A 14823-nucleotide genomic window follows, 5' to 3' on the forward strand; every position below is an offset into this window, starting at 1 on the left:
TAACAATGGAAGCAATTACCCAGAGGCGTAACTAGGGAAAACAGCGCCCGGGGCAAGCACTGAAATTGCGCCCCCCCCTCTCCTTCCCCCCGGCTGCCCCCAGAAATATGGAAATGTGTCACAGTCATAGTCAAATGTGGGTTGTGGGCTACATCCGTGCAAGTATACTGGGACAGGAAAAAGGAAACATGAGGCTACAAGGCTCTTTAGAAATATATATTTTAAAGAAATGTCTTGCATACTAACAGCCTAAGTTTGCAGTCCTCATGGCCAGAAAATAAATGCTTTTAAACATAGTAATAGGTTTTGTGTCCCAAAATGGAAAAGACAAGACAGGTATTCTAGTCTTTTCCATCATAGATATTCTAGTCTATTCAAGATTTATGCTTATATTATAATAGAGACTTAAATTATAATAGACATATATTCTAGTCTATCATAGATAGTCTATGTTTATTAATTCTATAATAATGTCTATTTGTAGCACACCTTACGTTGGTTGTATTCCTGGGAAACTCAATGGCCACATTCAGCCACCATTATTTGAGCCATGATCTCCTCCTCTTTCTGCTTCCCTCTCATACACAGTCTTAATAAATAACCTCCTGGTTTAATTAAATCACCGTTTGCCTATGCACCTGAACAGCAAAACGGAGGTTTGGGCCCTTCATATACCAGAATTGCAAACCACACTGTGTGATCCTAGTTTGGAGGGCTTACTCAGCAGTTTATTGGATGTAAGCTGTGAATGTGAATGCATCCAATTGGATTGAATGTAAGGGCAAGTTATGGTTTGATTACGTAGGAAGCTGTCTACAGAGTCAGATATTGGTCCACCTAGCTCACTATTGCCCACACTGACTGGCAGCAGCTCTCCAAGGTTTCAGGCAGGAGTTTCTCCCAGCCCTACCTGGAGGTAGGGATTGAACCTGGGATCTTCTGCATGTTATTTGCAATTACATCTGACTTGCTTGAAATTACACAGGCAAATCAAAAAGATCATGAATAAGTAGGGGTGAGATTTTTCTTTGTTTTAAAAAAGCCTTCCCAATTTCCTCTTATTTTTAAAACTCTCTCAAAGGAAAATATAAGTTTAATATGTAAAACAAAATACACATTGAATGAAAAACCGTGATTAACTTTTAAAAAACTATTAAGTATGTAATTAGAAGAATTCCATTACATTAAGATACCAATTTCTTTAAAGCCAGAAATAATACCTACTGAAACTTTAATTATTTAGACAAGGAGAGAAAAAGGCATGTTATCTTCCCTAACAAAGATTAAAATCAATTTAATTGGTTCTCCACTGCCTTGACATGATTCTCGCTGTGAGTCAAGCAACCAAAAAGGAAAATTAATATCTCAGCTGTTAATCAAGTGATATTTGTGCACTCTATCTTATTAAAGCTACAGGGGCAGAAAGAAAAACTTCCCATTGCTACTTTTTGGACCAATTTGTTCACACTGTATTAAATGGGATTTCCCCCCCTTCAAAAATATAGATGCTGTACTTATGTTTTGGAGTCAGAACATCTACAATATGCACCAAATGAACAAGGCTGAAAATGTTGTAGACTGTATGTTGCTAATAAAAATCTGCTATAAAGAATAAACCTAGTATTAATCCAGACAGACTGAACATTATTCAAAAATTATATTAATGAGTTCCAAATTAAATTGCCACCCCACCCCCCATGCTAAGGGATGATCCAGAAGTTGTAATTACTAGCAGAGCTGCAAAGATCTTGTGTACTAGTACTACTAGTTTCCTTTTGCAATCCCACCTCTGCAATAGGAAACTCATGCATGCAAGCCAGGAGAGTGACTTGTGGCTCCACTTGCATTGTATGAGTTTCCTTTTGCAGAGGTGGGATTGCAAAAGGAAACTCGGGCAATGCAAGTGGAGCCACAAGTCGCTCTCCTGGCTTGCATTGCGTGAGTTTCCTTTTGCAATCCCACCAGGACTCACACATTGCAAGCCAGAAACACATTGCAAGCCAGAAACTCACACAATGCAAGCCAGGAGAGCGCCACTGGCTCCACTTGCAGGCAGCTACCCTCGGTTTGGGGGGGGGGGGTGAAGCCTGCTATGCAAAGCACAGAAGAGCTAAAAGGAGGACGTTATGCAAGGGAGTAGGGGCATTCTCTCATACACAACACACACAGGGGAGAGAGAGAGATTTGAGCAATGAAACTTACTTTGTTAATGCAGAACAGAAGAATAAAATGCAGCCAGAGGGCAGTGTGGTGGGCAAACGGCAGGCAGGCAGAGTCAAGGAACGTCCCCAGCAGCAGCAGCTCTCCAAGCTACTCCGCTCCACTCCTCCTGCGTGCAGCAAGCAGGGAGGGAGGAACTGAGACTACCAGCATGGTGGTCATGTGTTCTCCGGCAGCCAATGGGAGCTCCCGCCCACCGGAGATCTCCGTAATGACCAAAAAAAAAAGTCACACAAAAATATTTTTTTGCCAAAAGCAGGGGACTGGCAGGGGCACTTTTTGGCGCCCCCTCCCAAGTGGCGCCTGGGGCACGTGCCCCCCCTGCCCCCCTATCATTACGCCCCTGCAATTACCTTGAAGTTGTCTCCAATTACCTGGTAGGCTCTTCCTCACTGGAGGCATTCAAGCAAAGGCTGGACAACTTTCTGTTGGGGGATGATCTAGGTCTGGATTTTGTGCATGGAATAGGGAGAGATGACCTACAAGGCTTTTCCCAACTCTCTGGGATTCTATATTGATAGTTTGATTTGAAGACATTCAGTTGTATTCTTCATAATTTCATGGTGTAGGAAAAAAGCATTTGTGTAAAAATATCTCTTTGTAGCTAATATGCTTTGTTTTTCTCTTTCAGCCTCAGCTAATGTGTATGTTCCAACTGTCTGCAATGGAAGGGAAGTTGTGGATTCCACCACCTCATCTCTGTGATCATTCAGTTGGTTCTCACATTCCTAGACTGTTAGGAAGTATTGCACATTTCTTGTGCTCTCTGAAAAAAAGTAAAATTTAAAACATAGCAGTTTTTTTTCTAGAAACAGTGTAATAAATTATTTTTGAGGCCTGTACAGTATATAGTGATGTTCTTTTAGAACAACTTTAGAGCCCTCTGTGATTAACAGTTCTAAGGAATGTGTAAATAACCATGACTTCCAGTTCCACCATGTTGACTAAGCAGTGAGGGGTTTATCAGTTGCCATGTTAGGTGGCTTTCTTTCTAATGGACTTTTTTTGTAATTCCTTGTTGTAATTTACTTAGACTGCATTTCTATGTTGTATATTATGGTATCATTCTGTGCAATGGATGATTTTCACTACAGTATTAATTAATGTAAAGATGTCGGTAATAAAATCTGAAAGGTTTTCCAGCATTCTTGCCTGTTTTTCCCCCTGCTTCAGAGATCTTCTTTTAAGATGGTAGGCTATCTCCTCAGTGGTTGCAATGGCACTGTGTGTTGTCACTGAAACTGACTTACGTAAAGTTGTTCTCTGTTTTATCTGAATGGTCCATATTGTGCCATAAAGTTTTTTGTGGCTTTCTTAGGTCTCATAGGGAGCCAGCGTGGTGTAGTGGTTAGAGTGCTGGACTAGGACCGGGGAGACCCGAGTTCAAATCCCCATTCAGCCATGAAACTAGCTGGGTGACTCTGGGCCAGTCACTTCTCTCTCAGCCTAACTTACTTCACAGGGTTGTTGTGAAAGAGAAACTCAAGTATGTAGTACACCGCGCTGGGCTCCTTGGAGGAAGAGCGGGATATAAATGTAATCATCATCATCATCTACATGTCATCAAGGCTGGCCCTACAATAAAACAGAGCGAGGTGGCTCACCTCTGGTGATTTTTTTGGTATAACAAATGTCAATTATTTAGTTATTCTCTTTTTACTATATATATTATAGTAAATCCTGGCTGAAAAGAAAATATAATGTAAAATTTAGTTAAGTAACTAGCACCCTGATTCCTGCTCCCAAGCCCATGGCACTGGACAGGCTATAAATCATAAAATAAATATTGTTACCATTATTCATTATCTATACAGCAGCATCATTGTACAAAGTATTTTTACAGAATAATGTGTAAAAACATGCATGAAGTACACAACAAGTTTCTCAAAGGTTGAGAGCTGCCATGCACTGAAATGTAGATGGGGATGTGAATTGGTCCTCCATTATGTTGTTGACTGATGCGGGCTGATGAAAAGAATTACACAACTACAGGGGGTATGTTTAATGTCTGATAGACATTTATTAGGTAGAAATAGAGAGTTTTGACAACCCTTCCCAAAATAAACCAAAACAGCAGCAGCAATATAATAACCAATATGGCTACACGTGATACAACAGAGATGCCAGCTGCACAACTGAGATTCAGAACATTTGGGAGTGTCTCAGACTAAACTTTGGGAGACACTTTTAAGTGAGTTTTCTTAAACTCTCGAGGCATGAAAAGTTGATATATAACAAAAAGCCAGAGATCCCAAAATTTGCCTTTCATGCTCACAGTTTCACCAACCACTCAAGAGAAATCACACATCAAGACAGTAGGTTTTTATTTGTCATTTGATAGAGTTATGCTTTATAGATTATACTTTATAGAAGTTCTGGATCTGATTTGCTGGAACTAGCTAAATATGACTGCTGATTACACTGTGCTAGAGACAGACAATTGGGAGCCTGAGGGCAGCATCAATCTGCCCCCGGAAGCTTTCCATCTGGTCCTTAATATAGTGCTTAATTCCCACAACACCTATTATGTACCACTCTGTCTGGTTCTCACATAAAGTGTGAATGAGATGAAGGCCACCCGCACATAGTGTAAACATCAAGAGACTTTGGCAGAGACCTCCCCTTATTAGTTACTCACTCCCATTTGCAGGGGATTGAGCAGACAACTGCATAAAAAGAACAGGGGTACAAGAAACAGGTTCTTGCAACCCTTACCTGCTGTTCATATATGGAAGGAGGTTAGTGAACCCTTCGCTTGTATCGTAGCTCCTGCAGAACTGAGTCAGTATGTATTCAAAATCATATTTGAAAAGGAGTTGCCATCCAGGATAACATTCATATACATTCCCCCCCGCCCTTCGACAAAATAGCAGAGATAATAACTTCACCCAGTTTCAGTATGTTAGCAAGACACTGCTAAAATATCTTAATCTTTGCAAAGGCGAAATGGCTTCTACATAAATGTACAAGAAAATGGATGATTATGTACACGGTTTGCTGGTTAAAATAACCAATGATAGTTGGACTGCTGCCATAATGAACATGGAAGTACTTCCAAAAAGAATAGTAAAACAGTGCAAGGGGAAAATTGACTTCACTTTCCAAAACACCCCTCATACAACTTGGTAGGGTATGGGAAGATCCTTTTCCAGTTTGTCCAGTGAGGCTGTTAAGAGAGCAAAAGAATTCCAAGTTGGCAAAATGTGTTCTTTAGCAAAAGAGAGGGAAAGCAAGAGGGATTACGATTAGGGGTGCAGACTGAAGGAAAGCTTGAGGAGCAACTCCTTATTTAAATGTGTTTTGAGGGAGAGGAAAGACACTTTTGTGGGGGGGGGGGAACATGCTTTGGGGATCAAAGATATGGGTTACTAGGTTTGGCAGGGAAGAGCTCCTCAAATGCTTGCTGGGGGGATCCGCACCTCTGGCTGTAATTGCTGATGACGGAAGGGGAGGATAGGATGGACCTGCAGGTCCACTGGACACGTGGTTCTGCTTTATGTGTGAATGTGCCCATTCATTGACTCCAACATATACAGTATATGGAGTTAGCTGGTCCACGGAGGCCAATGGAGGAGGCAGTTCTGTGTGCAAAGACACATTGTACTGTCTTCTCTATTGAGCTGCATTGGGGTTGCATTGCATGGGGTCACCATGCACCCACTGGTGTTTCATGCATGCAAAATAGTTCTCTAGATTGTACGAGGAGTGTTTTTGTCCACTATATTAAGCAGACACATTTGTTCATTTCCACCAAAATAGCAGCATTAAGATTCTGTTCTGAAATTGGGAAGGTCAAACAAGGGCTCTCGAATATGGGCATCAAACATTAAAGGCTCGGGGGAGGGGCTTAGCAAGCCCTTTAGTAGTGCAGCACTCCACAAGACAAGTTATTAAAGCATCTTCAGGGCTAGGAAGTTGATACCTTTAATAGTTGTGTTGCACCATTGCCATGAGATCTGATTTTAAAACAAAACAAAAAAATAAGTGGGCCCAGAAGAAGGTATGTGAAAAGCTCCTCTACATCACTCTACCTTAGTGGTCTTATTTGCATGCCTGTTTTCAACCTCACTATGAGCTGCTTTGATGCCATTTTATAGCTTTTTTTCCTTCTGTGCTGCACCAGGGCATTGTTAGGCATGGTCCTGGAGGTCTAGATCCATGAGCCTGAGAGGGTCCCATAATTTCCCCCAAGGGAAAAGATGGCCCTTTTCATATTTCTGGAATGGCTTAGCCTAGAGTTCTGAAATTTGGCAAAGATGTAGGACAGGTTAGCAGGACACTGTGTGTATTGATTTTTAAGCAGATTGGTCAATGAAATGATTTTTAATTATTTTTTGAATTTAAAAATACTTCAGGAAATTCCTATAAACAAGCCGACCCCTGCACAGAGCATCTGCGTGTTTTTTGGGGCCGGCTACCTCTCTCCCCCCACCCCAGTCTCTGGCCGGGCCGCCGCCGGCCTCCGCAGCCGGGCCGGGCCCGCCGCCGCCGGCTTCCCCGGCCAGGCCAGGGCCCCCGCCACCACCGGCCTCCCCGGCTGGGCCAGGCCCACCGCCGCCTTGGCCTCCATGGCCCAGCAAGGCCCGCCGCCACCTCTGTCCTCCACCACAGACGCGCCTCAGCCAGTCAGATGCGTCCCTCTGCTCCGCTGCCCAGCCAATCAGCTGGGTTGCCGGGACGCATCCCCACAGAGGCTGAGGCACGTCTACAGGGATTAAATATATAGATGGCTTGTTTCATGGTAGAAAATTACAAAAACTTCTGGAAATGATGCCTGCCCACCCTTGGACTATCATTCCACTGCCTTCATGGAACAGTGCAACAGGCCTCTTTTGCCCAACCAATTACATTTCCAGAATGGCTGGGTTTAGAGTTCTGAATTGGGCACATATGTATCCCCAGATGGCAGGACTCGGTTTTTATTTCAAGGAAATCAGTTAATCCTGTGGTTTTTAATGATTTCCCCCCTACTGCAGCAAAGCTGCTAGATAGTCATCTCTATCGATAGAGTACTTCACACCTAGTGAAAGTGGAACTGTTACACCTGAATAAACAATTTTTAAAAACAAAAACAAATACATTATGCTCAAGTTGGTTTGTGATCCAAAAGTCTACATGAGAACTGTGAAGCAAGGGGCATGTGTTGTGGTTTTAATTTATTTTCCTTACCAATGCCCTGTATGTCCAAGTTGGTTTGTGTTTGAACTATGGAGCAAGGGATGTTTGTGAATAGTCAAGAAGCTGTGTGAATCCATTGGGGCTTGCATAGTTGTTGTTGTTTGACAAATGCACTCTGGCCCAGATCTGTGGGTTTGATCAAGAAGATGTATAGATCCTTTGGGAGTTGTGTAGTCTTTTTTTCCCACTTCCCCCATGCACTCTGGCCCAGACCTGTAGGTATGTGGTGAAATGTATATCTATGGAGAGGATGCTCCAATATATTTTGCAAGAGGGACACTGTAAACTCATTAGGTACAGGGTCCAAAATTACCTAGCTGCACCTCTGATGCTGTATGACTGTAGCCCATCAGGGTGGTTTACTATCACATAGTAAATATGTCACTGTGCTGCATAACCATCAGATTTGGCTACATGATTATGACATTGAGGGCAAACTTCTTTACACCCACAGTTCTCCCTAGCTGGATTGGAGCATCGTTTTGCTACCCTGTTCATATTATAAATGTTTAAGAAGGAAACATTTCTTTTTGTTTGTTTCACAACAGCTTGTGAAAGCTACAGAAATATGTTTTTAAAGGGGGGAAAAACCACAATTTTAGCAGCTAACTATGATGGAGCTAATTTTTTTTTCAGGTGGAATTTACTTCGTGTGTGTGTGTGTGTGTGTGTGTGTGTGTGTGTGTGTGTGTTTGTGAAAAGGTTTGATTGTGGCTCCTGGGCAGAGAATTTTGTCTTCTAATCTATTTGCTTTCAAAATCTCCTGCCAGACAGACTGAAATGCTCTTTAATGCAGAGAGATCTGTTTGGATGTTTCAGTGAGGTTAGCTGCTATAAAGAAAGCATGAGAGAACATTCCAGTGCAGGGGATACAACTCTGAATCATGGCCTATGGCGTCTATGACAACTGGCCACAGCCAATTCACCGCCAGTCAATTGGATGTGGCCAACTCACCACATCTGCAGTGGAAGGAAGGATCTCTCTGGTGCAGGCTTTGCACTTGACATTTCACTTCTCATGTGGCACAACCCCACAGGTAGGAATGCAGAGAAATTCTTCCTTCCACTGGAGAACGTGAAAGACATGCTTTGGTGGGTGGTAGGTGGGAATTTAGCTTTCTCTCACCTCCCTCCCGCTTGGCCCCTCCAGATCAAAAGTCAAAGTGACAGGACGGGCATGCGGAGGCGGGGGGGAGTTGCGTTGTTCCCTGCAGCGAGTTGTCCCTGCAGCGAGATGGCTGCATCCAATTGACTGGCGGCGAGTTGGCCGTGGTGAGCTGTCCCATTCCCTGGCCTATGACATCTTGTTTGGGTCCTGTGTATTCAGTTCTGATGCCAGGATTTTGGAGGCCCTCAGAGCCCTTCCCTTTACATGGAAGAGATGAGGGCACGAACAGAGAAGTATCTCACATGGCCTCTGGCCTTCTTGGGTGCTCTTTTCAAAGTAAGAATGGCAGTTCTGTTGGGGCTGTGGGTCCTTTGACAATCTTGAATCTCTGGCAAATGCCCAGCCTTGCCAGCCTCTGGAGAGGCTATATTATATTGTCTATTTTAACTGCAGTAAGTACAGCACATTATAAAACAATATCCACAGTTAAACTTGAATCAATGTGGATTGTTATTATTTTGTCTTTGTACCTGTAAAGTATACCATTAGGGTGCTTAGGAAGCAAGAATCATACAATATGGCATACCACTACTGCTATACTAAAAGGGGGAGGAGGAATTCAAGTATTCACCCAAAAAACCATATTCATTCAAATTTAAGGCATTGGGGCATAACAAGTATGGCAGTCCAGTAGTGGAAGAAAAGAATTGCTTTGCTATAAATCTCAATTATAAGGATGTTTCAGAAAATAATGGCAAATTTAGAAACCAATGGCAGCCCACACTGTCTGTCAAAAGTTCTATCCCAAACAGCTTCATCTATACCTATGGCATGAAGAAAACAGCAAAAGAGGAAAAGAATGATATTGCATACAACTCAGCCATTTCTGAAGGCAATCATTTTCTATATCTCCATTTATCACTGAAGAACAATGCCAACATTCAGAACTCCAGAAGGAAGCATGTCAAATATATATGAACTTTCACATTAGGACTGCTGATAAATACCTCTGGAGTAAAGACTCACATATATTTAAATAAACTTTTCCATAAAGAGAACTCAGCTTTCAAAGGATGGCTCACATGGTGCAGAGAGGGTCCATAGCTCAGTGAGAAAGCTCATGCTTTCCCATTCCCATCATCTCCAGGGGCTCCGAAAGACCTTGGGTGCTCCAAAGTAGCAGACTGTTTTGTGCTAGATGGGGCAACGGCCTGACTCAATATGAGGCAGCTTTGTGTGTTCATATGGTCAAAATAAAACCTCACCTAGGGCCAGTCTTAGAGGTGGGCAAGCTGAGTGGTCACCAGGGTGTCTAGCCGAAGGGGGCAACAAGCTGAATTTGGTGGCTCACTGTTTGTTAGGTGTATAATCCACAGTGAGTTGGGGGGGAGTGGCAACTAACCATAGGGGGGCTCTAGAAGGATCTCCTCAACCAGGGTGCAATTATCCTAGAGCCAACCCCAAATCCACTCAATGCATTCAGAACCACAATCATGTGAATACTGCTGGGTAAGAACTGACTCCTCCATAGATATAGTTGTAACCCAGCAGTGATTTCCATGACCATGCTAACAAAGTTTTCAGCTGAAATGTAGAAAGCACTGATAGGTCAACTAACTATATCCATAGATACATCAGTTCACCCCACTATATTTGCCATATGAATTGTGTCCCATTCATAACCAAGTGAACCAACCGCAACATAACATCAACATAACATCAAAAGCAATAATAGCAAATATACAAATATGAAAATCAATGAGCAACCATACAAAATATACAAAAAGAAAGCAGATTTAAACATTCAAATACATAAAAATGCGGCATTTCATACCAAAATGCTCTGAACACGTTTTTCAACAGCAAAATGGTATGCTCTCTGAATTACCTATAAGAAGACCTAAGAAAACAGAAAAACTCTGCCTTCTGCAACTGTGTTAAAAATTCTAGATGAATCGCCCTACTCTTATGAAAAGCAAGTAAAACTAGGGAAGTCATATTCTATCTCCTAGAGGCCAGTTCTTCAAAGTGCAAAATTCTTCAGATTTGGTTTCTCAGGCAAGGGAAGTTACTTTTGTAAAAATTACTTCAATAGAGTATTTTGTACTAAATGCATCACACCAGCCACCTCACTTTCTCAGAGCTTTAAACACAGATCTGCACTCACATATTTTAATTAATGCCAGGATTATTTTAAAATCTATCTACTGCATAATTTATTTTATACCTTGGATGAAAGTTTATAAAATACAATTTCTCTTCAACAGCATTTGTTTCTTTGTTTATACTGGAGAGTATTTATTTCTTATCAATCATATTTATCATAATTTAGAAATTCTGGAAATCTAATGATATTCTGATGGGTGATTCTTCAGACTGGGCCTGGACACTGTGAAACCCAAGGGCCATATCTGGTCTTCCATTGCTGCCCCACCCACAAACAGGGATCTCCATGCTACTGCTCTTGGCCAGTTATCTGCAGCAGTGATTCTGAGGGAATATTTCACAGGGGAGACACTCCTTCCCCTGCTTCAGATAATTTTTAGATTGGTGGTCAATGTTCCATTTTACTTACTGCATTCAGACCCAAATGCGATCCTTACTGGGTCAATACTCCAGACAGATAAAACATGTCATATGTAGTGGGTAGTAATGAATGGTTTATTTCATTTATCCACTCCCCTCAATGCAATTCAGAATAGGCACCCCCAGAGGTGCACCTGGACCTAAAAGCCTTTGGAGGCACCCCCTCCCCACTGCAAATTAAGCATCATTTTTTAACATGTAGGTTCTTGAGGGCACAAACCACACCACCCAGGACAGACTAAAGAGGATTTGGGGTCCCCCTGGGAGTATGGAGGCCCTGGACTTTGGCCCCAAAGTTTGCCCCCAAAGTCCAGGGGTAAGAGTGCCTTTGGGCACCCCTGGTCACCAGAAGGGGGTGAAGGATGCACACTCTCACAGAGTACACACATCCTTATCGCATGTGATGGGCTGGGTAGAGAGAGTATCGCCTGAACAAACTCACTGATTTGGATACTGCTAGCTTGAGAACTGTAAGTTGCTTCTGATGTTGCTTTCTGTGGCACAGGAATGCACCCACAGATTAATTGTTCATTAAGAAAAAAAAACCTGTAGGAAGATGATACCTGAAAGACCAAGTATGTGGACATAGGAGCACACCACAGTCTCTCCTGGAGGCACAAAAAACGCTAAATGTAAATTAATTCTACCTTTCAAGACACAGGGATTACTTGCAGGAACACTCCTGTACAGCACAGATATAACGTCAGAAGTGATCCACCACTCTGGGATTTTTCACTTTCTTTTAGTGCCCTGAACAACATGCCCAGGTTCACATTTTTAAAGTGCAAATAGTTGTATAGTTACAGCTGGAAACACAAAAGGCAATTCTTCATAGCAAGCTCATATGACTGCAGCAATCTTTACCATGCCAGGGATTTGCAATGATGTGACTAAAATCACCACAACCCTATATGGAGCTGCTTCAAATTGCCACACAACTGCACTCCAGGCTATGGGTGTGCCAAACTGCTCCGCAGCAAACTGGATTGGTTCAACTGTGGACCAGATCAGTCCCAGCTGAAGGGGTCGAAATAGATCAAACCTGGTTCATCCGCAGACCCGTTCACTGGTTCAAGCACCTGTAAAGGGAAATCTGGAGAGGATTCCCCTTTGCTTCCAGAGGTAATAAAGGCGGCGGGGAGTGGCGAGAGAGAGGCACCGTCAAAACAGAAAGAAAAGCTGCTTACTGGCTTGCACAGCAAACCCCACCCCCTCCGCATCCTCTCAGCTGTGGTGGTGGCACGCAAATGGCCTCTGCACATGTCTGCAAAGGCCATTTGCGTGCTGTCTCCAGCACTGAGAGGGTGGGGGGAGCGCCAGGCAAGCACCTTCTCTTTCTATTTTAAAGGAGTCTCTCTCGCTGCTCCCCCACCACCTTTTATTACCGCTGGAGGCAAAGGGGAATCCTCACCAGATTCCCATTTATAGGTGCTCGAACCAGTGAACTGGTTCAAGTCGGTTTGGTCAGATGGACTGGACCAGCCAGTCGGTTCAACTGGACTGGTTCACAGACCGTGGTTCGGACCGAACTGCTCACACCCTTACTCCAAGGGTGGCTACATATATCAACTGGGCTCAAATTTAATCATGTTGCTAGCGAACAAAACTGATCCTTTGAGTTAGATTAAAGAGTTAGCCTTTTAGGTTACATGTTCAGTCCTTTGATATGACTAATTCAACCATGTCTTTGCATCTACAGAAACCAATTCTGCAAGTTCAAAATTGGATCTTTAACAGGTTTACATTGCAAGTACTCCCCTTTCCGAAACTTAAAAAGAAACTATCGTGGTTCCTCCATTTCAAATTTTGAGCAGAATTCTGATTTCAAGAGAGACTCTGCGCTGCAAACTCGACATATCAACAGGTATCTGGACAAGTCTGAGGCATCTTTCCAGTTCTTCCAAATATCAGTCAGTTTATTCTCTGTGACAGAAGTGATGGGAAATGAAGAGGTACAAATAAATCTTCTTGCAGGCCTGAACAATGCACAGGTTACTGTAAACCTCTTGTCCAGTAGGACCCTTCCCATTCTCCCTCAGGGCATGGTGAAGCAACCCACAGGTGGCAGATTTGGGGGTGCCATTGAAGAGCAGCAAATGATCAATTACTTAGTTTCTTAATATATTTTTATTACTATGGGAGGCGCCATTTGGATTTTCTGCCTCAGGCATCCAATTCTCATGGGCTGTCTTTCCTTGTGTTTTCTCTTTCCCTGAGTTGAACTTCATCCTCAGCTTGTGACCCAAACTGCTCTCCTCTTTCTTTCTTTCTTTCTTTCTTTCTTTTTTTTTGGCAAGTTATTCAGTCTCATGATAAGGCAACTTTCTCTCTTGTTCTTCTCTTCTATCTTTGTTCCTCTTCGACTGCTCAGCATTTCTCACTGGAGACCACCCTTCAAATATGTGCCAGGACATGTTTAAAATGTGGTCTCACTGAAACAGAAATCACGTTTGCTGGTTCAAAGGTAGATGCAAGTGTTCATATATTGTGAGATCTTGAGGATTTCAGCTGAACAGATTCAAAGCGATCTTCTTTCTCCTGCATTGCAAAAGACAAGAATTTTTAAATAGACTACATGTATATCCTGCTCATATGGGGGAGGCTTCCTGTGTTCCAAGCAACTGATCTGACACACTCACCCACTTGGCTTCAGCAATACTGCAGCCTCAAAGGCACTGAAATTATTCACTTGGCTTGCACAAAAGAACAAATTATATGAAGCTCTGATTTACCAAATACATCTATCCACATGAAATAAAATAATTGGACAAAAGTCATGACTACTCAGCACAGTGCTGGGCCTTCTGGATCACAGGACTTCTATTTTGCCTTAACTGCCTAAAGATCTGACTGCTGCCAAATTACAGAGGGCCTGAGCAGAGTCAGCAGTTCTCTCTGCTGGGCTTTTGCTGAGACCAAGGCCCCTTAAGGGGCCCACCATGAACCAGGACTGCATCTTTGCTCTCATATAACACAACCAGGCAGGAGGCAGTTTGTGCTCTCTGACTTGACTTAACTCCACACAAAAGATAAAGTTTGCCCCAGAGGCCCCTGTGATACCCAGTCAAGGGCCTACAATAACATGGAGGCAGCCCAGAAAGAAAACACTGCATTTACATAGGAGTGCCCGATCCTGCCCCCAAAGGTCTGTCCAGTACACCTAGAGCATTGGCTTACATTCCATAGGCAAGCAGCTTTAATATGACAAAATCACAAAATAATTAATCTGGGATGAGTCTCAAAATGGCCAGCCTAGTCAATAAGCCATCCATCTTCATGACTGTTCTGAGCCTGAACATTAGGCAGAACTCAGAACTGCCTTCTGGCTAAATTGCCGTCTGATTTACAATTACATAAATTGCCTTCCAATTCACAACCTCTTTAAGGTGCACCTATATTGTTTGAACTGTACCCTTGAAAATATAAATTGTGAACCAGTGTGAACAGGTTTGCAAACATATGCATCATGCATAAACTCACTAATGAACCAAGATTGGCTATAGTGCACTCTCAAGAGCACTTCTAGTGACAAAACTTAGTTTGCCACTATACAAAGTGAGTAAAGATCCTAAGGTAGCATTTTTCTGCCTGTTCTGGATTCATAAGTGTCAAACACAATGCCAATTAATATATTCATAGTTTTTAAAATATATTTGAGGTCCAGAAAATAAAAGCAGGATTTGAATATCATTTCTCACCTCTGCCATGAACTGTTGAACGGCCTTAAGACA

General features: G+C 42.7%; 2 protein-coding genes across 8 annotated transcripts in view; one reads left to right on the plus strand and one right to left on the minus strand.

Annotated features, from left to right (window-relative positions):
- GRM3 (glutamate metabotropic receptor 3) overlaps positions 1 to 3357 on the plus strand; it is a 166182-nt gene extending 162825 nt beyond the window's left edge. Inside the window, exon 6 of the mRNA XM_053257238.1 lies at positions 2852 to 3357. Within this exon, the coding sequence (XP_053113213.1) occupies positions 2852 to 2925 (74 nt within the window). The 3' untranslated portion in view covers positions 2926 to 3357. The remainder of the gene's footprint in view (positions 1 to 2851) is intronic.
- A 9085-nt stretch (positions 3358 to 12442) lies between these two features.
- Positions 12443 to 14823, minus strand: part of ELAPOR2 (endosome-lysosome associated apoptosis and autophagy regulator family member 2) — a 182600-nt gene continuing 180219 nt past the window's right edge. For all 7 annotated transcript variants that reach the window (XM_053257766.1, XM_053257763.1, XM_053257768.1 and 4 more), the window contains one exon: positions 12443 to 13630. In XM_053257766.1, the coding sequence (XP_053113741.1) occupies positions 13571 to 13630 (60 nt within the window). In that variant the 3' untranslated portion in view covers positions 12443 to 13570. The remainder of the gene's footprint in view (positions 13631 to 14823) is intronic.

This window comes from Hemicordylus capensis, chromosome 5 (genome assembly GCF_027244095.1).
Source record: "Hemicordylus capensis ecotype Gifberg chromosome 5, rHemCap1.1.pri, whole genome shotgun sequence".
Taxonomy (NCBI): Eukaryota; Metazoa; Chordata; class Lepidosauria; order Squamata; family Cordylidae; genus Hemicordylus; species Hemicordylus capensis.